The 24,916-nt window shown below is 36.6% G+C and overlaps 1 protein-coding gene across 2 annotated transcripts in view; it reads right to left on the bottom strand.

Moving 5' to 3' along the window:
• Window positions 1–24,916, bottom strand: part of atad2b (ATPase family AAA domain containing 2B) — a 112,899-nt gene that overhangs the window by 84,703 nt on the left and 3,280 nt on the right. The window contains exons 2-19 of one of the 2 annotated variants that reach the window (XM_022686643.2): window positions 24,040–24,197; window positions 20,864–20,895; window positions 20,557–20,704; window positions 18,681–18,777; window positions 18,444–18,573; window positions 16,469–16,618; window positions 16,285–16,360; window positions 15,979–16,080; window positions 15,429–15,540; window positions 15,186–15,301; window positions 14,895–15,069; window positions 14,099–14,187; window positions 13,821–13,980; window positions 13,351–13,441; window positions 11,356–11,667; window positions 8,689–8,833; window positions 6,360–6,546; window positions 2,633–2,818 (exon numbers count right to left, since the gene is read on the bottom strand). In XM_022686643.2, the coding sequence (XP_022542364.2) occupies window positions 2,633–2,818; window positions 6,360–6,546; window positions 8,689–8,833; window positions 11,356–11,667; window positions 13,351–13,441; window positions 13,821–13,980; window positions 14,099–14,187; window positions 14,895–15,069; window positions 15,186–15,301; window positions 15,429–15,540; window positions 15,979–16,080; window positions 16,285–16,360; window positions 16,469–16,618; window positions 18,444–18,573; window positions 18,681–18,777; window positions 20,557–20,704; window positions 20,864–20,895; window positions 24,040–24,197 (2,466 nt within the window). The remainder of the gene's footprint in view (window positions 1–2,632; window positions 2,819–6,359; window positions 6,547–8,688; window positions 8,834–11,355; window positions 11,668–13,350; window positions 13,442–13,820; window positions 13,981–14,098; window positions 14,188–14,894; window positions 15,070–15,185; window positions 15,302–15,428; window positions 15,541–15,978; window positions 16,081–16,284; window positions 16,361–16,468; window positions 16,619–18,443; window positions 18,574–18,680; window positions 18,778–20,556; window positions 20,705–20,863; window positions 20,896–24,039; window positions 24,198–24,916) is intronic. The other variant, XM_022686646.2, reaches the window with a different exon arrangement.

Here is a 24,916-nt window from a genome sequence, read left to right as displayed (position 1 = left end):
GGCTGGTCCCAGAATCAGGTAGCAGTACATAAAATGTAATACACTGCACTCTGGTGCTTTACGCAATACAGTCAAGTTTAAGCCCTTTTTATTAAAGAAATGAATATTGCAGAAATCTTAAAATCAGAGCAATTGTGCAGCTTTAAATGTAACTATTTCAACTGAGCTCAACTGAAGGTGTTCTACGAACTCACAGTCACAGCTGATCAATTACCTTTGTGAATCACAGCTATCCTGTCCAGTAGCGCAGATGAAGTCAAGTCAATGCAAGGTCTAAAAACACATTTCTCTCATTTTATGTTCTCTCAGTATGAGATTCCAGCAGTGAAGGGCAAGACATGCTTGGCTGGAGCGGCATTTTTCTCCTACTGCAGTAAATTACAGGTTAAAATAGTTATTTTGTTGTTAAATCCTTCGGTAGCACACTGTGCTTTTGTCTAAAATAGCATAACAGTAAATAATAGCACAAAATATTCACATTATCAAAAAAGTCTCCTAAATAAATGTTATAAACACTCCAAGTCAAAAATATTGTTTTTAAGGTATTAAAAAAGTTAGTATCCTCGTCAGATACAAGGATCCACTGCCATTTATAAACTAGTGCAACCATTGTTAGAATGTAAGTCACAGGTTAATGAAATGTCAAAATTAGAGGTGAAACAATTGCTTGAGGACTTTTCTCTGCCTTTAGGAATCGTTTATTTAATTGTAAAGCTCAAAGCACGGCAGATCATACAGGCTACTTTTAATGTGGCACAACATGCTTACAAAGGCGCAGAGTTGGACAAAAAAATTGCACCTTACAGTCATCTTATCCTAATAACTCAAGAATTCCTCAACACATCAGCATAAACCATATACTGTATATGGTTAGAAAAGCCTAGAAAGAAATTCTATCGTTTTTAAAAACTGCAGCATCATCGCTCTCCGGTGAGAATCGGTGATTAATCCATTGCATATAAAAAAAAACTTCACCCGTTTTACTCAGTGAGTTGACAACACTCAACCCATCGTGTAGGTTCCTCAAAATGCCTAAACACCACGCAGATCACATAATATTTCACAAAATATCAGCAGATTTTAAAGTAAGTTTCAATTTAATTTAAACTTTGAATTTAATTAAAATTTAAGTAAGTTCAAATGTCTTCCAGCCTCCAAGTTATCATTTTGGTATTGTGACAACACTATTTGTTAAAGTTTGTTGCTGGGCACGATTTTTTTAAAATAAAACTGTTATCTAAAAAAGAAACCAACTAGTCATTTATCTTGATTTGTCTTATTTTCTCGTGCATTTATTTTTACTCTTTAAGGTAAAAATATTTTTATCTGATTGCTCGAAAAATCTAAGAAATTTTCAGTAGAATACTTGATTACTAAAATATTCGATTTAGGGCTGCACGATATATCGTTTAAGCATAGTCATTGTGATGTGCGCATTCGCAATATTCACATCGCATGACGTGTGATGTCATCTAAGGAAATTAAATCAAACACATCATGTTGCAATGTTTTGATTCTTGACACAAGCAGTAGATACACAGCGCAGTCTCTGAGTCTGTGTGAGTGACAGGCTGCTGTTGCCTGAGAAGCGCGAGGGGGAGGAGGAGCACGAGGGAAAGGTGGGAGCGGGAGCAGGAGTAAACATGGTGAAGAGCATGGCCTCCACATGGTTGTGCATGTGCCTGTAAACACACGTGTGGAAAGCTGTGCACCTCAGTCCACAGTTTTGCAGATATTTCAAGTTACAGCCGGAATCACGCTTTTAATCATAGAACAACGCTCTTATTTACGTTAAAAGGGCATTTAAATTTATTATTATATGTATGAGAAAAAACACATTGCAATGTAATCTTTTTCAATATCGTGCAGCCCTAATTTGATAGCTGCAGCCCTTGTCAAAATATGTCTAAATTATGACAAATTATGATTTTACCTCCAATAAAGAAATGAACTGTTATACACGTCATCAAACATTGTTTTAAACTTGGCTTTCTATTAAAGGTGCGCATGCAGAGAACTATACATTTAAATAACCAAAGAAAAAAAAAAAGCATCTTTATTGTTTTTTTTTATGCCTCATGACGATAATAAAACACTAAATACGGTAAGCAGGCCCACATTGAGGGCAGACCACTCCTCTGCAACCGCCTACTCTTTTATTTTCTCATGAAGAACAGTAAGGTAAAACACGTAAATATTCAGATACTTACTATAAAACATTACACAAATATTACATGTTACAGATTACTCTGTAATTTGACTACAGCCTACAATTAGAATCTCAGGCATATTTCTATAGAAGCATATAGTCTTATTTGTAAGTCTTTATTTGTAATTCTTTTTAAATGTGGCATATTTTCAGACACTTCATATGTGTAATGTGTCACAAAATATATAAAACCAAAACAACAAATTTTGGCAATCATTTCAAGCTATACTGTGCAGCCGTGGCTTAAGCAAAATGCTCAGGGCTCTGTATGAACCACATACACACACTAAAACCCATTATTCAGTTTGCAGAAATATCCTATTTTAAGACTTATCTGTTCTGGGACAACACCTTAAGGCACTGCTTTAAAATCTGGCAAAATGGGAACTCTGGCAGGAAAGCAATAAGATTAAGCTTCCTCACCTCCTCTGGTAGCTGCTGGTATCTGCTCTCTGCTGTGGCGAGGATGAGGAGTGGAGTAAAGGAGGGAACGTCCTGTAAAAGCGTGAGGAAGGTGCTCTTCACTGTGTCACTGATGGCCTCCCACCAGTCACTAATGTGGGGCATGTAGACAACACTGGGCATGCTCCGCTGCGCCTCCCGAAACACCTGAAGTGTCACAAACAGAGAGAGACACAGTCCTTTCAGTAACAAAGGCATGTTAAACTACAGGCTGATTCTCAGTCAGTGATACAGGATCAAAGAGAACATTTTCAGTATTTCAGTATTTCAGTAACTCCTACGACAAAATATAGCAATGCTGCATTAAGCTGACTTGGGGCCAGATCCATTATAAGCACCACCAGATTTACTGGATTTACTGTGACGTTCAGCAGAAATTACACTAAGGCAGTATGCAGGCTCATTCATAATAATCTTATAAAATAAGATATATATATATATATATATATTGTCATCTGTTATGTCTTAATTAAGATTTTTGAATTTTACTGATGCTACTTCCCCTTGCCAGTGTGTGATCATTTGTTGTTGCTGTTATTGTTTATCAACTGTTTACATGTAGGTGTATTACCTTAGTTGATCAAAATCAATAAGTTATGATTAATCTAGGCCTGCAAAATTAATCGATTAAATTTATTATTAAAATAGTTGGTAATTCAGAAATTGATTAGTTGGATTTACATAGGGGCTACGATCTTTGGTACCCCCCCCATTTAGTGAGTTTTCCGTTTCAACTTAAATCCAGCGGCAGTTACATTCAGAGTAAAAGAAAATCAATCCAAAGATTTTTTTAATAATACATTTAAAGCCTTTTAAAGTTCTTTTCTGACTCTTAAGTGTAAGTGAGTGTATTTTAACATTATGCACACTGTTGTTGTGTTACTAAATAATTGTTAAAAAAAAATAATAATAAAATGTATGTAAATCTCGGGATAATTTTTCATATAAACACTAATATTTTTAATAAAGGTAGGTTGTGTGCTCCTTCTACAATTACAACATTAGTTCTCCGAAATCTCATTAAAAATATAAAATACATATTACCTTATTATTCACACCATGAGGCATGCATAAAATCTTTTAATTTTCCAAAAAAAAAGACAGTATGAATTCTACCAGTCAGGTATTGAAATGCAGCTTTATAAGGGAGTTTCAGTAAAGTCTCTCAAGCACCAAGGCTGGAGCAGTATTAACATTAGCCACTAACCGCGCTAAGCACTAGCTCTTTAGGCGTTCAGAGGTAAGTATATCAGACTGTTCGTAAAAAATCATTTAAATAAAGTAATATAATATTCCCTTTTTTTTCGATTAATTTTTGTTTGATCAAAATTGAAATAATCAACAGATTAATTGATAATCAAAATACTCATCAGTTGCAGCCTTAAGCCAGGCGGACACTGTGCGATTTTTGTAATCGGTTGCGTTCTGGAGAGCTCACACTGCACGTTTGAATCGTTTGTCGTGTATGAACAACGCCTGCGATTCATCTGCACACACTGTACGGTCCGAATGACCTGCTGCGACGGGGGAGCTTACACTGCATGTCTAAACGCAGCCCGTAGGCGCCTTGCAAAAGAAAGCGCTTAGCTTTGCTTATTTGTGCCCTGTTGTGCGCTGAAAGTCCACGGAAGAGACGTACATGGACTCGCAGGTGGCTGAGGCGACGTGGACTCTACGGGTTGTCCGTTTTACAGAAGGAGAGCGCATAGAAAAATGACTGCGCGTCAGGCTGCGAAAGAAACACCAGCAGCTTAAATAAAATAAAATAATTTTATTTTTTATTCTGTTTATTGTTTATGTAAAAACTGGTTTTGCAACACTGAATATTAAACAAGCAATCGGTTATTCACACTGGGTAGGGACCCTCATTTACAGTGCCGCTGAGCATTAACAGTTTAAAAGGGATTAAAAAATATATAAAAAATAGAAATAAAAACTGACATTTATTATAGACGAATAAAATATATATATACGTATATAATATATACGTAAAAAAGGAAAAATAGGACCTTTTAAAAAGATCATAAAAATTGACATAAAAGGTAAAACATGTATATCTTATGAAGATATATATTTAATGATTTGATTAATAGAAGAAGAAAAATAATTAAAATGAATAAATAAAAAATATAAAATATAAACTCATTAAAAATTTGTTTAAAATAACCCAGGCTTGCTGCAGAATAATCAAAGTTTCAGTTAGTTTCAGTTTCAAATCATGAAAACAGCTCACCAAAACCTCAAACTATTCTTTATATTTGACAATATTTACTTACAGGTCCTTTGCTTGTACTTACAGGCCCGTACTTATTTTTATTCAACTGAACTGAGTTTTATATTATCTGTAGCCTCGCGCTGAATTCAGCTCCGCGCTGCGAAAGAGAGCGAGAGAGAGGCGCAGCGCATTTTGTCCGATTTATCTTGATTAATTATCAATACATTTATTAGCTTTAGTAAGTTTAATAGCATTAATTTTACTACACTTCTCCGACCTTATTTATTAAAACGTTTATTTTAGAAGACAGAGGTTATTCTGCGCGCAATGCCACGCGCTGCGCTAAGCTGGCTTTGCGTGGCTAATATTCTGGAGCACTGGACGAGATTTTAATTAATAAATTAATATATTTAGAATTTTAATAAATTTGCCCTGGCGAAAAGAAAGGAATTATAAAATATAGCTTTATATTTCTGTGCATGTTTTACGTTTTATATAATTGATGGGCATCACCAGACGCTGACAATGTGCTTTATTTTTCAGATATAATAGCAAAGTGAAATAAAATAAATTTATGTTTGTCAAAGTTATTTTCTTTTTTTATTTATCTTTTCAAAAACTCCAGCTATTGACTGAGAATAAGCATCTGTTGAAATTCTTAAACAGCAGAATGCCTGTGTCTGCTATATTAAGCGATAAGTCTGTGTACCGAACATAAATATAAATCCTTATAACTGACAGAAATAAATATGACTAATAATAATTTATAGTTATTGTGCAGATTTTTGGGAAAACAGGTCGTGACGTTAAGAAATCGGCCCGCAAAACAGCTCACACTGTGAGACAAGCGACCAAAATTTCTGGCATGTCAGAAATCCCTGGTCGCGTCCGACTGCCCATTCGCAGCTCGTATGGGCAATTAATCGGACATCGCTTCCCCTCTCACACTGCACGACAAACGACGCACGATCAAGCGAAAATTCGGCCCGATCATGAAATTCAGTTGCATCCGACCAGATCGGGCTTAAAATCGGGCTACAATCGCACAGTGTCCGCCTGGCTTTAGATGAATCAACGAACTAAAATAAGCAAAAACATTAAATTATGTGAGCTCTATTGCTCTTTATGAATCTAGTCCCAATTGCCTGCAGGAACATTTAGTTCCACCGTATATCAGCAAATGGTGGGGTGACAAGAGTTCCTCTTGATCTTGTTCAATACACTGGCATTTTACAAACAGTGACATTTACAAAGCAGCAACCTAATTAAGTCTTATTGAAACATACTCAACATACAGAACAGACATATTGAATAAAATATTAAAGCACATCGTTCTGTATCGCTGCCAGGAAAGAAAAAAAAAAGATGTCAGTTCACACAGGGATGATAAAAACAGCTTCCATATAAATACACATTACAGTTTAACCTGAAAAACACAGAACAAGTGCAGGAGGAGAGTGTGTGTGAGTCTACCTGAGCGCAGGACTCCTCCGGGGTCTTGGCACTGACTGAGTAGAGGGTGGGCAGGTCGAGCCGGTGCACAGTGAACTTGTCAAGGTGATGCAGCAGGGCAGGAGCCAGGTGCGTGCTCTGGCCTGAACCCTGAGGCCCTGTCAGAAGCAGCCGCGGCCGGTATGAGGTGGGCTGCTGGTAGGCAGACCTGATTTAAAAAAACACATAAAACGGCATCAGAGAGTCAGGAGCTACACTGTGGCTGATCCCAGACATTCAACCTCTAAACTCAAATGTAGGCAGTTTCCTTTCTGTGATAATCATTGGGCAGTAAGGATGGTCATTTATTGGGATACACTTCTTTCCCCCAGCTTTAGAATACACTCTACTGTAAATGATGCCTGAATATCTCAAATTCATACAAAATACAATGTAAAAGAAAATAAAATTTCAATACAATGTTTCAGAAAAAAGCTTCTTAAAAAGAGGAGAAAATAAATTTGATATAAACTAAATGTTCAATACAATGTTTCAGGAAAAAAAACTTCTTAAAAACTAAAGGAGGGAATACATTTAAATAAAACTGTTTTATAGCACCTTATCTGAAAGCATTTGCATACGTTAAGACTCTTAAATAAAAATAGATTACATGAGAAAGAACAAACAGCCAAATGTCATATACTGGTGCTGTTCAGCTTCAGGAAAATAAACAAAAGCTAAACATATTCAAAGATCTACACAAATACCAGCAAAATAACACTGTTTTCAGTGCATTTTAATTAAAAACAATATATCAACCTCTAAAGGTCACAAACTTCTTATTAGAATCAAAATCATTTCATCTGTGTCTAGGGGGACGGTACCCGCTAACGTGTAATGAAAAAGTTGCTTTTTCATTAGAGATTAAACACAGTCTAGTTAGTCACTTGAGAAAAGGTTAACATCAAAACAAATCAATATAAATAGGGAAAACGTTTGCTCGTTTTAAACTGTTACACTGTAAACGGCCAATAGAGGGCAGCAAAAGAGTTCACATTAGAAAGAAAAGAGGTTAATCTAATTATTCATCGTTGCACATTGATTTACTACTGATTTAATTCATGCTGGAATTATACTACTGCCATTTGTATAGAACATTAACACTTTATAATGTTGCCAACATATGAGAGATGGGAAGATAATCATCTTATAAAGATGTGCTGACAACAGTAACCTAAAAGTATTGATCAGTAAAACAATATTAAACAGCAATTGGTTTGTGCTTTGCATGTTTAACTAACTCTAAATGTAATTAAGCATTATTTATTCTGTAGAAACATTATATTCAGCTTGATTAACATTTACTTTAATACACATTTGATGCAGTAACAATTACAACCCCTTTCATAAATAACAAAAATGTTTTGTTTTACTTGCCATCATTCATTTCTTCCCCCATTTGTATAATGAATATCTCTTGTTGAGCTGGTGGCTGTAGTACATTTGACAGTCATTTGACAGTTTATAATTATGAATATATTTTATGATTCTCTTCACATTGCAACTATTTAAACTAAACCTCTATCTGTTCCAGAGCCTACAGGGCTTACATTCTTCTGCTGATATGGCTCAACCTTTTAACCTCAGAGAGTACAGATGCACGGTGGAAGAACTGCACAGAATCTTTTTTTATTTTCTGCCAATCATACCTCAATGTTTAAATGGAAAAAAAAACAGATACCAGTCTTGAGTACAATATTTGATACTCGCTAAAGAAAAACGTGTGTGTGTGTGTGTCTTACACATTGAGACAGTGTTTTTATTTTGACAGGAATATTAAAAAAAACTGTTTTAGGCTAAACCTTGCTGATTCAAACTAACCCAAGCAGTATATGCATAATTTAAATGTTACATAACACTAATTAATTCTAACAGAAAATCTCCATATTCTACAAATATTTACAAGTATTTTCCATTATTTTAAAACGTATAAACAGGTAAATTCCACCCAAAACATAACAAGCTTTGTTGTATTGTTATTATAACTTTAATGCAATAGCTAAAAATTCTATACTTCATAAATTAATACTTTAAACATAACTGCCAATTGAAGCAGACTACATACTGCCTTAATAATGTTCATTTTATGTGAAAACCAATGACACAACATAAATGATATCCATATCCCAGACCCATAGGGTTACAGCATAACACTTTTATCAACAACGTTAATGCTCTCTATGAACAAACTTCTCAGTCATGACAAACCTTATTAGCTGTAAGAGAACGGCACTGGTGCAAAACAGAGATAGACAGAAATATATATAGTCAGTTCACTATGAGAGGAATGTCAGAGGAGGCCATAACTCACGTGGTAAAATGTAGAAAGGGTTTATATGCTGTGGAGGAGTCTGATTTCTTTGGGGATCCTGGATTAGCATCATAAATGGACTGAGTACCAGCCCTGTCCTCACCCTCACTGTAAGAGTCCTCCTCAAGCAGCTGATTGTCAGTGTCTATGAAATGAACACAGGAGAAACCAAAACTGACGTTTACTAAACGCACTCTGCAGCTGGAACAGCTGGATCGGGCAGAAACTGATATGCACATTAAAACTAGAGCAGTACAAATCTGAGCAGAGAAAATTGAAAACATTAGTCTAATTGGAAAGTACAGTACGTACTTTGGGACATTTCTATTAAGACGTATGCTACGTTCACAAGTTTGACACAACCTATTTAAAAGTTCCCCCTTTAAACTAGCGTTACTGAAGAAATGTTCTGGAGTAATTGCTTCAGAGAAAAACACTCCTGGCTTATTAGAGCTATAAGTCAGTCTATGAGTTATTCGAGACGAAGAGAGCAGTCCAGCAAATTGAAGTCATTAAAAGGAATGGGAGATGTATTCCCTGCAGAAATATGGTGCAGGAATTAAATCACTCTGTGTAATCTACTGAAACTAGCCAGCGTGACTAGGTTTGGAGAGCTCCTGGAAATGGACTGTGAATGGACAGCGATGGGATGAAGCACCACAGCGTCTTCTCTAAATTAAAAGACATGTTATGCTTCATTATCAGCAACCACCTGAAGAGCAAAATGAAATTTTAAACGTAACACTAACTTCGCAATCTCATCTAACTACTGTCTTAACAAATTAAAGTAAGAGTCTAATGTTATTGTTTTTTTAAACATGTTTCCTGTGATCCCAGTGGACAAAATTACTGTGGACTCTGGTCCTCTCAGGTAGTTATATTCATCATGTAACAGATCTGAATTGCTGAGCCATGTTATAAGCCTTGATTAAAAATACTCCCACAAACCATTAAATAAGCTGTTAAAAACCATTACATGGATAAACTGAATTATTTTATGTTATTAGATTGTGTAGTATTTCTACTGTTTATATGATGTTATTTGGCACAGTTTTATAAAAGCAGTAGCCACTTGAGGCATAACATTAGTGGTTTAACTCTGTTCCAGCTCACATAATCCTTTGATCACAACAAAAATCAGTATAATACAGCGAAAGAGTTTTTTTGGCCTTGACCAATCCGCTTGCTCTGCACGATCCTAAAGATGTAAATGGAGCCATATTTCTAAAACGTCCCGTTTTTACCTGCTAGGTGATGAAAGGTTCTAATTAGAGTGTTTGCAAGTATACATACTTCTTTTTCTTTCTTCTTATTTTAATGGGTTTTTAGGTGATAGACCAACACAAAGTACAACATAATTGTAAAGTGAAATAAAAAAAAACAAAAAATTATAAACAAATAAAAATTGTGACATGCAAAAGTATTTATTCCCCTTATATCAACACTTAGCCACCATTCGCTGCAATCACAGCTGCAAGTCTTTTGGGATAAGTCCCTACCAGATTTCTGCATCTAGATTTAAGAGACTGAGATTTTTGCAGATTCATTTTTGCAAAACAGCTCAAGCTCAGCCAAGCTGGATCAAGAATTTGTGAACAGTAATTTTCATGTCTTGCCACAGAAGATCAATGAGATTAAAGTCAGGACTTTGACTGGATCATTCTAATACATAAATATTCTTTGATCTAAATCATTCCACTGTAGCTCTGGCTGTATGTTTAGGGTCATTGTCTTGCTGGAAGGTGAATCTCCTTTCCAGTGTTAACAGGTTTTTTACCACAATTGCCCTGCATCTCCATCCATCTTTCCATCATGTCTGACCAGCTTCCCTGTCCCTGATGAAGAAAAGCATCACCACAGCATGATGCTATTGAGATTTGTGTCCAAATGTAAAGTGCACTACAAATAAAATTTATTATTATTATTATTATTACCATGTTTCATGGTGGGGACCGTATTTTCTGGGTGATGAGCCGTGTTACTTTTCCTCCTCATATAGCGCTGTGCATTTAGGCCAAAAAGTTTGACCACAGCACCTTCTTTCACCTGTTTCTTGCCCTACATAGCTTGTGGCAAACTGTAAACAACACTTCTTTCCTTCAATGTCTTCTTGCTAGATTTTTGCACGACTTATTGCTGGACAGCCATGTTTTGGTAAGTTTGCAGCTGTAGAATACTTTTTCCATTTTTGGATGACGAACTGAACATTGCTCCTTGGGGTGCTTAAAGCTTGGGATTTGTTTTTATAACCAAACCTTGCTTTAAACTTCTCCAAACGTCATGTCGCAAACCGGCATGTCCGCACGTGTCCGTCAAATAACGTAAAGCACCACATTATGAAGCTTTTTTTGAAAAGATTACTTTATTATCACTTATATCCACCGAGTTTATGCAAAGTGAACACGCCAATACATTTCATCGTAGCCTACTTTGTATATTTGCATGAATAATTGATGAAATTACTGTAGAAATGATAGGGACGATCGAAGGTAAGTAGCACGATATTTATCGTCATATCGCACAGCACTACGTTATTTTGTGGTATTATGTGGTACTTTGTGTTGGTCTATCACTTAAAAACTCTTTCAAATACATTTTTTGTGAAAGTGAGGTGTTCTTGTAAAGTTGAAAAATCACTGCTTTCACTGCTTGTAAAGGAGTGTTTACCGTGTACATGTTCCTTGTGTTGGAGCTGTGCGTGGGGGAAGACTCGAAGCAGGCAGTCGAGTGCGTGGGCCAGGGATCGCTCCAGGAGGGGCTGCAGCGCGCAGGACAGCGCTCGTCCCGGCGGGGCCAGGGCTCTCTGAGCCGCAGGTACGATGGAACGCAGGGCGCGGCCAAAGTCCTGTGGCCCGAGTTCGATGGAACCCACATCCAGTTTGTAGCGCTGGCTGCTGCCGTAGATCTGAGGATAGCGCCGCCGCAATGCTGCCAGCGCAGCCTCTGTACAAAGTGCTTTGATATCGGCACCGCAGTAGCCTGCAAGAACACTCAGTATGGGTGAGATGATCCATTACAGACTCAAGCAACAAGTGTTAGACTTTATGGATGACGCAGACAGAAAATTACGCAACCAACAATATAACCAACAATATCAATTGACAGTTTTGAAAATCAATTGTTAGAGACCACATTCCTTAAACCAACGTTTCTCAATAATAGCTTTCTCTGCTTTAACAAACCTTGCTCTGAAAAAGTCTTGTTAATAAGTAGGGGAGAGTTTTCTAAAAGCATCTTAGCATTAAGAACATCTTAACATGAAGAGAAAGTGCTTATTGTGAAGCTCGCTCGACCATCTAAGGATCATCTTAGTGCCAAGAAATATTTGGGAAACTCACTCCTGATTAATTTAGCACTAAGGGTGTACTTACATTGGGCACTATTATGTTTTTTTTGCACACACAAAAAACTTTTTCCAAATTGTGGTTCAACTGCACAATTTCATGCTGCGTATAGTTTCAGAAACACCTCTGCCTTTGCTGCTTATTATTATTTTTAATGGAAACTAACACAGTTTTTTTATGGACGTGTGGCTTTTCACCAAACATTAGTTCCTTCAAACAAGCAACCTTTATAAATAAATTTTTATCCATAAGCAAGATTTTTATTTATGTTCCAGTCTTCTCACAGTCTGCTTTATCAGGCATTAGATATCGTTATACTAATAGAAAGGGAAGTAACACTATTAGTGAAAGCACAACGTTACAAAAGGAACCAATCACACATGTGCCCAGATGCAGAGCCGGGCACACGTTTCCAACTGAAACCTGCTTCGACCCACCATTTAAAGTGAGCACAGGTAAGGTGCACTCCACCACACTCAGGTATGGTTCGGAGCAATCATAGTAGTCAAACAAACTGGCCTTTGGCAGGAACTCCTGCCCAGGCACAGTACAGATTGCCTAGTGTAATTACACCCTAAATGTGTAGGGCAAAGGGAGCCACGACCAGGAATGAGAAACACTGCCCTTAACTCAAAAGGCTAGAAATGTAAAAAAAAATAAAGAGTTAAAAAAAAAAAAAAGAAAATTATAATTCTTTATAATAATATATATATATTATTCTTTAATAGATCCTACAGATCAAGAGATGAAATTGTTTGTTTTTAGTTATATTCTTTATTATCAAAAGATAAATACGTTTTACAGTCTGACATATTTTGACCAATTTAAAGGAGCATGAATGAATGAAAAACTGTTCTCATCTTAATACGGTTGAATAATACAATTCTAATACATGGAAGTGACACACCACAAACCTCAATACAGACTCTAGTAACTGAACTGAAAAGAAAATTCAGCATAACCCAAAACAGGATTGTACAAAATGTTAATTCTAACCAATGTCAAACCAGAAAACTATTACATAATGATCCTAACTAATTAATATTGAGAGCTTTAGATTTTATATGCATCCAGCCCTAAAATGAAAGCTCATTTTGCCCTAATAAATGTTGGCAAAAAGGTAAAACAGGCTGCCAGTATTTGTCAACTGATATATAATTACAGATATTCTTCTCAATTAATTTTTTTTACCAAAAAGGTAAATTTAATTTGAAAGGTACATTGCTATCAACGTATACATACGCATCTACTACCTAGAATGTCAATAACAGATAAACAATGTATTATAATTGATTCAATAATCAACAGATTTTCTTACCGACACATCTTTCTGCCAACTCGTCCACAAAGGACTCAGCTAGACCTGGACTCCAATCCCTGGTGTGGATTTTTAGAATGTGCTTTCGGGCCTGCAGATGAGAGCACACAGTGGATATATACATCGCAATACATATTACAAAAACAGGACAACACAAAAGAGCTAACTCATTAACTTCAGATGAAAATATGAAAGCCACACGCTTTGATAATTCCCCTGCTGTGATGACAATTTACAGGAGAAATTAAGCAACTGTGCATAGTAGCCCTGCTCAGACAGTCAGAAATCTCACTGATCCAAACCTCCCATAGACCAGGACGTTCATTATTTGAATAAAAAAAAATTAGCTACGAGACACAAACTGAAGCAGGTGGGCCCCAATAATAATATTAAATAATATTATGGACAACAAAGACGTAACTATCCCAAGACATAACTGCTATTAGCTGAAACACAGATTATCTACACACCTTTTTGTCTGGCAGGTTGAACAGAAATTCCCGGTCAAAGCGGCCAGGCCTCCTGAGTGCAGGGTCGATAGAGTCAAGTCTGTTTGTAGCACCAATGACCACTATCTCCCCCCGACTGTCCAAACCATCCATTAAAGCCAGCAACGTGGAAACTATGGAGCTTAAAAATGTAAAGAAGATGAAAGAGTGAATAAAAAAAACACCTTTTACTCTTACTTTCAAAGTTCTGATGAAACACTGAGCAACATCTCTTCAGTGATGTGGAAAAATGAAATTACCTGTGGATCTGATCCTGTCTGCTAGAACGAACAGGTGCAAGGCCATCAATCTCATCAAAAAAGATGATAGAAGGTCTCATGAGGTATGCCTGAAGGTAGATGTGAAGAACATTAATACAGTAATTAACCCCACAACATTTTAAATTAGTCTGGACTAGTCTGGACAAAGCTATTTCAGCATATTACATTCTTTTCAGATCTCAATTATTTAATGTGTATACCTCCAATATCAAACAGCAGCCCCAACACACAATTCCACCAACACCAGACGTGTTGCTACCAAATATATAAATCAATTAGTGCTGGGAGGTTAACTGAATTTGATTAATTTTATATAATGCGATTTTCAAAATAGGATAATTGAGGAAAAAAAATGGTAAAGTCTTAATATTTTAACTTATCTCAGTAGATAAGTTTCTGCTAAATCAGAAAAATTTTACTTTTTCTAAACGGAAATAGAAAGAGGTTATTTTTGCCTGTGTTCAATATAGAGGCTGTTTGTAAGATTAAAGAAAGATGCTTGCTATTCTATATAAAAAAAAAAAAACAGTTAAATTAAACTTTTGTTTTCATGTCAATTTCACTTTTGACTTCCTTGAAAAAAAAAAAAAACAATATTTTCCATCTCTGATAGCTGTAAGTGGTGCTGTTATTATTTTGTCTTTTTATTATATTTTAGTAATAACTAAAAGATATTTAAAACAATCAAAGGTCACTTATATATTTAAAGATGCAGAGATTTATTTATTTGTATTTTTTTTAATAACACACAACTCTAAAAATCAATGTCAATAACCTGGTCAAAGAGAAGGCGGAGCTGTCGTTCTGACTCCCCCACCCATTTGCTGAGGCAATCAGCACCCTTACGCATGAAGAAGGACACTTTCTTGTCCCCCTGACTGCACTCATTAGCCAGCGCCCGCGCCACCAAAGTCTTCCCTGTGCCCGGAGGGCCATAGAACAAGCAACCCCTGTGAGAGAAAATTAATAAAAGTGCTTATTCTGTGACGATTAATCCAGGTATAAATTTAACTGTGAAAAACATTAATAAAAGAAAAGTATAATAAAAATAATTATGAGATTTAACCTTGGAGGCTGGATCTTGAACTTTTCAAACACTTCAGGGTAAAGAAGTGGGAACACAACCATTTCCTTGAGAGATTTAATGTGATCTGCAAGACCTCCCACATTGTCAAATTTCACCTGCGATAAAGGGATGAAGAAAAAAACAAAAATCCATACATTACTTGAAACAACCCCTACAACAATATCGGTGCATAGTAAACTGACTATTCATCTAAGCACACCAGAGTCAGAAACTAGGACTTACAGAGGTGTCCAGATTCATGGGATCCACGTCAGCTAAACTAGCACCAACTTTAGCGCGATCCCGAAGCACTCCACTGGCCAGGTCCTCCGCTCGCAAGTTCATAGGCAGACATCTGCAGCACAAAAAGACACTCAATTCTATTGCTATAAAATTGTCTTAAGCTTTTAAAATGCAAATAATGCAAAGAAAACAAGTTCATATTCATAAAGTTTTCATAAAGAGTTCAGAAATCAATATTTGGTGAAATAATCCTGGTTTTTAATCACAGTTTTCATGCATCTTGGCATGTTCCCCTTAACCAGTCTTACACACTGCTTTTGGATAACTTTATACCACTCCTGGTGCAAAAATTCAAGCAGTTCGGCTTGGTTTGATGGCTTGTGATCATCCATCTTCCTCTTGATTATATTCCAGAGGTTTTCAATTTGGTGAAACCAAAGAAACTCATAAATTTTTTAGGTTTTTTTTTTCCAGAGCTGTATTAATGCATTCATCATAAAATCAAGAAATTCTAGAAAGTCAAGTGTTCAAGTGAGAAATCTAAGGTCACCTGTTCCGAGCACGTGTCATGCTTTTACTTTTTCTCCTCTCAAAGCGCTCCTCATCTGAGGACGACGTTGTGTCACTACTGTGGATGGCATGCTTCTTTATTCTGGTTTTACACACAAAAGGAAAAAGGTTATACGTTAGATACAGTAGGCTCTCCTGCATTAACTCACTGAAATCAAATTACTGAATTGCTGAATTTACTGAAAAATATCAGTTGAAATTCTCTGGAGTGTTTCTAATTCAAAATGGCACTATTGGATAAATAACAAAATCACACAAAAAATGGATAACTGCAGAGATCACACACCTAATATGGCTTCTTCTTGCAGGTGACCTGTGTGTATCAAACAGTGAGTTCTTGCTTTGTTTCCTGTTCACTGGCTCTACAGGAAGACATAAAAAATAATATTACATCAAAATGGTGGAAGATTTTTATATTGGACAACAAAACACAAAAAAACATCCTAAAACAAAAAAATGAAGGTGAATACCAATGGGTGGTGCCTCATATCGCTGTACAGTTTTGCGTTGCCTGAGGTTGTAAGGTCTGTCATTCTCCTCTCCTGCTTCCTCTGCTTCATCTCCTTCGTCATCGTCATCATCCTCCCCTTCATCATCCTCTTCTTCTTCCTCATGAGATTCTGGACAAAATCATATACAAGAGAATATTTTGTAATTTTTTCGCAATCTAAAAAAAAAAAAATTTTAAGATTAACAAAATTTTAATATCAGATAACCGATAACCTGAGTAAATATGAAAAGCAAGAATGGCCTCTTTAAGATCATCCCACAAAATTTCAGTCAGACTTTAAATAGGCCACTTCCCTTTTTTTTTTTTTTTTTTTTTTGAGCCACTTAATCGTGGACTTGCTGGCGTGCTTCGGGTCACTGTCCTGTTGCAGAAACCAAGTACGCCTGAGCTTTAAAGTCACAAATTGATAGCCTGATATTCTCCTGATAGAGAGTAGAATTTAAGGTTCCATCTATTACAGCAAGTTGTTCAGGTCCTGAAGCAGCAAAGCAGTCTCAGACCAATACACTACCACCACCACGTTTTACGTTCAATATGACGTTCTTTTTCTGAAATGCGGTGTTACTTTTACACTAGATGTAACAGAACATACACTTTTAAAAAGTTTCACTTCTGTCCCCTCAATACACAAATCCCACCCCCCCAAAGTCCTGGGGATCATCAAGATGTTTGTTGTAAAATGAGATAGGCCTTCATGTTCTTTTTGTTTAGGAGTGTTTATTCCCTTGGAACTGTCAAATGGAGACCATTTTCACCCAGTCTCTTTCTTATTCTTACTACTTATTATGACACTGAGCTTAACTGAGAGTGAGGCCTGAATATCTTCAGATGATGTTCTGGGTTCTTTTGTGACCCATAATAAATGAAATCTTAATTTAAAAACGTTTTTGAATTTACTTAGGTCACCTTTATCTTATATTAAGGTTTGTTTGATCATCTAAAAAAAAATATAAGTATGGCGTTTACAAATTTCAATCAAGGCCACCTACAGGTTGAGAGTAAATGTAAACAACAGACTGGAGAAAATAAGAGAAAAGTGTTTATGCATTACATGTTTTGGCTAGCAAACACAACTTGATCTTTAACTGGTTTCTGATCTCATTGTAAAAATGCACTTTAAAACAAATTTGAGCCGTATAAGAGACTACTTAGTAAAATAAATGCACATACGTGGACTGAACTTCACTTATGAAGCAATTTTGCCAATTAGTAAGAGATGGAAAGGCAGTGATCTAACCTAGCTTTTACTAAAACAACAATAGCCAGCGAACTAGCTTCAAACCAACATCCCCACTAGCCACTTAGCAATCCAGCAAAAAACCACATGTATAAAAATAGTGAAACAAACACCATTATAAACAATGACCAACATAGTAAAAGCACAAACATTCACATAAAGAGAGAAATCATCCCAGTGTATCTTATAAATCAGCCTTTTAGCTCTCCAAATTCGAAGAAGGCTTGCCCGAGGTTCACAATCATGGGCTTTCGTTGTTTTCTTGCTGTCTCTGACATAATAAATCTACATGTCTACAGCTATCACCATTGTGATTTTAGAGGCACCAGCAACTGGCCTTTTTCTTTCGGGGGCGTGTCTTTAGTATTTGCTGTAAAGAAAGACTGACTCTTGTAATGCCCTAGACTTGTGAACCTGTGGGTGTGGGCTGAGGGATCCTGAACTTGCGAACACATAGGCAGCCTAAAGAACTTTCATTCACCTTGTAATGATCCACTTAATCATCTAAAACAGTATGAAATGCATTGATTAACTGAAAATGCTGCATAGTTTGCCTATAATAGGCCCTAGATGTGGAATAAACCGTTCCTCCTATTGTGATGTACAAAAGACAATCTGTAGTCATGTTAGAAAAGTACAAATGTCTCAAGTGTACAATTTTTCTGACAGGAAACTGCTTTAAAAGTTACCCTCATACCCTCAGTTCCTTCTTCTTCCTCCACAGGTGCCTCGGATTTACTCAAAACTTTATGGTGCGTCTGCATTCCAAATGTATTCCTTCTCATTGCTTTTCGTCTCTTCACACGAGAGTACATGTCCATATTTTCCTGTATAGCCAGGAAAAACAAAGCACAGACAAACATTATTCAAATACCATTAAAAAAAACGAGCTATAAATGTTTATGATAAAATGTTACACTCAGCCAGTACTCACCAGTTCTGTGTCTGTCCACATACGTAGACGCTCCACTTCCCGATTCTGTCGTATGCTGCTGATGTTGTCCATCTCCTGAAGAACTGCCTCTGCAGTACTGTCAAGAGAGAAAACAGGGGATCCCACCAATCAATCACACACAAATACCACTCCAACAGAACACTCTAGCACAAATACATCATTCGACTTTTAAAATTTGATCAATAGCACCAGCTTTTATCTAACTAGACATTTATCAAATTAGTAATGAACGCACACCATCCAGGACTAAAGCTTTAGCATTGTCCACTTCAGTCCAAAAACCCTCCACTACGGTTTCCAACTCCAGCAGGTCTCCTCTCTCCAATAGATTCCAACCATCTGTCTTCTACCAGCAGCATGCTACCTCAAGCCCAAAATCAGACTGTGAGCCCCTGCTTAGATCACTTGCACATTTCTGATCACCATCATTTCAGTTTTGTTTTCTAGCCTAACCTGTTAAAAACATAAATCACAAAGTGTCACCTAAAGCATTAAATTAGCTACACTCATCACCATTTCTACTTCAGCACAGACTCTCACAGTACAACCTACACCGCTCATGATCTAAACTGTGACAAACCACAGACTGAGTAATTCACATCATTCTACTGTACACACAAGCTGTTGGTACAGGCATCACATTTGATACATTTTAATCATTTCAGTGGTCTCAGAACATGTGATACAACTACCAGTTAAATAACAGTTAAAAAGCCCTTCCTGAATAACAGTGGGAAAGTGACAGCAAGGTATGGTGAACTTCAAAGAGAAGGGATTGAATTAAACAGCCTGATGATAAAAAATAAATGTAAAAAGACAAAGCACTTGTTCATCATACAAAAAAATGGGTGAATTTTTTCAGATGTATTGGCATTTATCAGATTATGTCTCAGGGGTTAAACAAAATAAATATTAAATATCCCCAGTTTGTAACTGTTTTAATTTAATACTACGTTTTACATGATTATTAAACTTGCATTTTTATTCACAATGAGAGATAAAAATGTATGGGCACTTCTGGTCAAATTTGTTACTGTTAATAGTAAAAGGGAGACAAAAAGGTAAAGATGAAACGTTCCTTTTAACATTTAAATATATATATTTTTTTAAGGAGGAGATGATACCGATTTCTAAGCTTTATAAATACTCTCACTCCTCAAACCTTGTCCCAATATTCAGAGGCCATGGGTGCCTGTAAACATCTACCTAACATTCAAAAAAAAAAAAAAAAAAAAAGATACCTGCAAAAAAGCAAAAACATAATTGGCAGAAAATCCTCCAAAAAAAAAAAGGTTTGATATTAGACTCCTGTATTTGACTTCTGTAACACACTCACCACTAGGTATGTCAGTCTTTTTATTGACCACTGAATCAGTAAAGACTAAAGTAGTATTTTATGTATTGTGTATGAGTAAACAGCATTTAGTACAATGCAAATTGGTCAAATTAATCAGTGGAAAATGTTAAAAACCAAGCACTGTACAATTAAAACATTCAAATCTTTGACAGGTGTTACATATAAAGCAGTGTGTCTGTATACAGTGATTGTTTACATATTTTAACTTCTCTGTATGCATTAACAGGCCTAACCCATGCTTGATCTACCTGGAAACATATTGTTAAAACACGACCATAGACACCATTATACAATTCGAATTTTCGGATAAGCTTGACTTTTTTTTAACATTGTCTTATTACAAATAAGGGCTCTTTTTAGTTTGTTTGTTTGTTTTTTTCTTTATCAAACTGCCCTTCATGCAAAAGCTATCTAATTTCAAAGAGTTTAGAGACTTCAAAACTGCAGATTAAAAAGAAAATGTTAAGAATAATAAATGATAAACAAACAAACACTAACCTGTTGACTAGCTGGTCAAACAGTAGGCTCTGGTTAAGGTGTTCAAACCGGCTCTTCCGAGATCGGCAGCTCCTCTTCAGCCCAGCATGGCCATTTATGTGAGCATCATCCCCATCTGTACTGTCATCTCCCCGCAAAGTCATGCGGCCTGCAGGTACAGAATAAATATAAAGCTCATTACACTTCGTTAGTGAACAAGAGCAGACAGTAAAAAAAAAAAAAAAAAAAGAGTGCTGTGAGTACAACATTGTACAACACTGTTCTGACTCATTAACATCAGTTCATCAATTAGAAAACAGTGACTTACTGTGTCCATTTTGCAAAGCTCCAGTAGACAACCTGAAACGCAAAATAAAAACCATGTTCAAGAACTTTAAACCAGTACAATAACAGCACTTGATACTGAGATATCATGTAAACCAATCCAGACTAGGATACAATGTGAGCCAGGACTATGTTCTTACATTATAATAAATTGTATTGTTATTGTTGTTTGTTTTGATAAGACTATGTTTTGTTACAGTAATAGTAATGGCCATGAAATGTTTGATATTTACCTGAAACCACCTATTTTAATATGGATAATCATGCAAATACATAAAAACATTTTTTCAGGCTGATTTTGTAAAAAAATTACCATCAGCAAAAAAATTAACAGCAACACTGCAGATGACAGTGGTACGATATAAATAAACCATTCTGGCCACATGTAAACAGTGAACAGTTTACACATGGCTTCTGGCCTAGGTGTTTTACAATATTTATAGCTGTTTGCAGCATAAACATGGTTCTAACAACACTGTCTACAAAGGCCATTATTGAGTGAAGGGAGCAAACGAGGTATGTCTCATAACCTTACCAAGACAAGCACATTCAGTGACCTTGTTGGCCATTTAAATGCTGCCAGTTTGTTGACTTCTAAGAGTTTAAAGTAGCAGTTTGGTGAAAAAATATATATAATTGACATGATCTATCCCTTAGACCAGATGCAGTTGATTAGGATATGTTTGATGCCTGAGTTTTTTTTCGTTTTGTTTAAAAGAGAAGGTGCTTGGCTGTAGTTGCAAACACTGGACAGTTACCAACCTCATTTCTAGAAGCACACACTCAAAATGCCTCTCAGTCCACTTACAACTCATCAAGATCTTTATTGGTTTCACACAGATAAATCAATGTGGGATGGAACAGTGTACGTTCTAAACCACACAGCTAAATGACGGGGCAGCCACTGCAAGTAACCACAATGATACAGTATGTAGTTTATGCTAGTGTGCCGTTTGGGACAATGCCTTTGTATTTGAGACATGTGAGGGAACTCTGTCACAACACTACCTGAATGCACAATTCAATGACAAAAACAGCAAAAAGGCATTTTAGCCAGGCTGCTTGTTAAAAAAAAAAAAAAAATTATATATATATATATATATCACATTCCTTTATAGGGTGTATTTTGTTTATTTACCTATAAACTGTGCTCTTCATATACAGTGCCCTCCATAATTACTGGCACCCCTGGTTAAGATGTGTTCTTTAGCTTCTCATAAATTGAGTTTTGTTCAAAATAATATAGGACCACGATGGGAAAAAAAGTAAAGTCCAACCTTTAACTCAAGTAAATTTTAAGGGGGAAATAAAATCCCTGACTAAGAAATAATTATTCTTCATAAAATCACCTGTTCCACAATTATTGGCACCCCTAACAATTCTTAGGAAATAAATTTAATAAAAGTATTTCTGTCACTTCTACAGTACTTTACGAAGTTGATCAGAGTATGTAGGAACATTTAATTAGTAATTCACAACTTCCTGTTTCCCTGGGGTATAAATATGACGTGACACAGAGGCCATTTATCTTCAACATGGGAAAGACAAAGGAACATACCATTCAAGTGAGGCAGATGTGTGTTGACCTTCACAAGTCAGGCAATGGCTACAAGAAAATCGCTACTCGCCTACACCTGTCCATATCTACTGTCCGAGAAATTATTAAGAAGTTTAAAACAACTGGAACAGTGGTAAACAAGCCTGGACGAGGACGCAAGTTTATTTTGCCACCACGCACAGTGAGGAGGATGATAAGAGAAATAAAAAGTTCTCCAAAGCTCACTGTTACAGAATTGCAACAAATGGTAGCTTCTTGGGGTCACAAAGTCTCCAAAACAACCATCAGGCGCTATCTACATGCCAACAAGCTGTTTGGGAGGCATGCACGGAAGAAACCATTTCTCACTCACAATCATAAACGCAAACGTTTGGAGTTTGCTAAGCGGTACTATGACTTCAACTGGGACCGTGTGCTTTGGTCAGATGAAACAAAGATAGAGCTTTTTGGCAACAAATGCTCTAAGTGGGTCTGGCGTAACACAAGAGCTGAGTATGCAGAAAAGCACCTCATGCCCACTGTGAAATACGGCGGGGGATCAGTGATGCTGTGGGCCTGTTTCTCTTCTAAAGGCCCTGGGAACCTTGTTAGGGTGCATGGCATCATGAATGCTCTAAAATAGCAGGACATTTTAAAACAAAATCTGGTGGCTTCTGCCCGAAAGCTGAAGATGGGTCGTCACTGGGTCTTTCAGCAAGATAATGACCCTAAACATGTGGCCAAATCTACACAGAAATGGTTCACCGCACACAGAATCAAGCTCCTCCCATGGCCATCTCAGTCCCCAGACCTCAACCCCATTGAAAACCTGTGGGGTGAGCTGAAGAGGAGAGGACCCAGGTCGTTGGATGATTTAGAGAGAATGTGCAAAGAGGAATGGTCAAAGATCCCTCTTTCTGTATTCTCCCATCTTGTGAAACATTACAGGAGAAGATTAGGTGCTGTTTTGTTGGCAAAAGGGGGTTGTACAAAGTATTAACATCAGGGGTGCTAATAATTGTGGCACACATGATTTGATGTTAAATAATTATTTCTTAATGTGGGATTTTTTTCCTACTGAATAAATTCACTTGAGTTAAAGGTTGTATTTTACTCTTTTTTTCCATCGTGGTCCTATATTATTTTGAACAAAACTCAATTTATGAGAAGCTAAAGAACACATCTTAACCAGGGGTGCCAATAATTATGGAGGGCACTGTATAAAGTCCTTGTGTTTACTGCTTCTTATTAAGAAAATTGTCTAATAAATAGCATATCAGCACCAGCCAGTTTGACTGTAAAGAAAATGTAATTAGAATAAGTCAATATAATTCATGATCGAAACACCTTTAAAGGCAATTCCCATAGTTAATCTTGTTTAAAATGATAAATGATCTGATATATAATAAATTATGCCCTGAATCATGCAGTCATTAAGTCTTATTTAAAAACTAACCCCAGTACTCATAGGCAGACTCAATGGTTCAGTTTAAAGTAATCTTAGACTAAATTAAAACATATTAGCTCTGTACTACCTTGCATTACAGCCCCACATTAGCTTGCAAGCCCATAAATATGGCTGAGGGGTACAGCCCCTGGGATGCTGTCTGGGAGGAGCTCACCTGGTGCAGTGTTTGTTGATATTCCATGTGACTCTCTGCCCTTTGCTCTGGGGACTGGGGGAAGTGTCACTGGAGCTAGGTGGTGTCTGTCTGCGTGTTCTCTTAGATGGGGGTGACAAGCGTGGGCTGCCGGAGCTGACATCACTGCTGGGATCCTTCTGGAGGAGATTAAAGCACAAACAAATTCTGTTAGGAAAAAAAGCATGTTTCAATAGGCGCAGGTTATAAAAAGAAATCATCCTCTGAAACAATGTTAGTTTATAATACAAATTAAAGCTAAATACCCTGGTTAAAACTTGCAAATAGATAACTTTCCGTTGGGCTGCAACGATCAGACATATATAATCAATGATGTCAATTAAAAACATTTGCAGACTCCAATATTTGTTGCAACTTCTCATTAATTTGTAAATGTAACACATAACAGAACGTAGTCTAGTCTGTTTGTCTCTTTTTATTCACACAATCCTTACATTTTACAATAAAATCACAGCGAACCTGGAGAAAAACGCAGTGACTCGGTTCTGATACATCAGCTCACAGATGCCGTGTGCTGATTGACATCACCCTTTGGAGTGATGTGGGGAGGATGTGGGAAAAGCATCATCTACCCACCCAGAGAGAGCAAGGCCAATTGTGCTCTCTCAGGGCTCCGGCAGCTGATGGCAAACTACATGATATGTAATGTTAAAGTAGAGACTCTAAAACAGTGCGACATTCATGTGTGAACAGATGGGATGGAAAAAAAAAAAACTAAATAAACCACTGACACAATCTGTACACTAATCATTCAAAATCAATATTGTGTTTCTGATAATCAACACAATATTAGTCATGAAAACAGTAATCGTTTACTATATGACAGATTTAACAATTA

The sequence above is a fragment of the Astyanax mexicanus genome, chromosome 1, assembly GCF_023375975.1.
Source record: "Astyanax mexicanus isolate ESR-SI-001 chromosome 1, AstMex3_surface, whole genome shotgun sequence".
NCBI lineage: Eukaryota > Metazoa > Chordata > Actinopteri > Characiformes > Acestrorhamphidae > Astyanax > Astyanax mexicanus.
The sequence above is the reverse complement of the archived record's forward strand: the minus strand, read 5'-3'. Positions and strand labels throughout refer to the sequence as shown.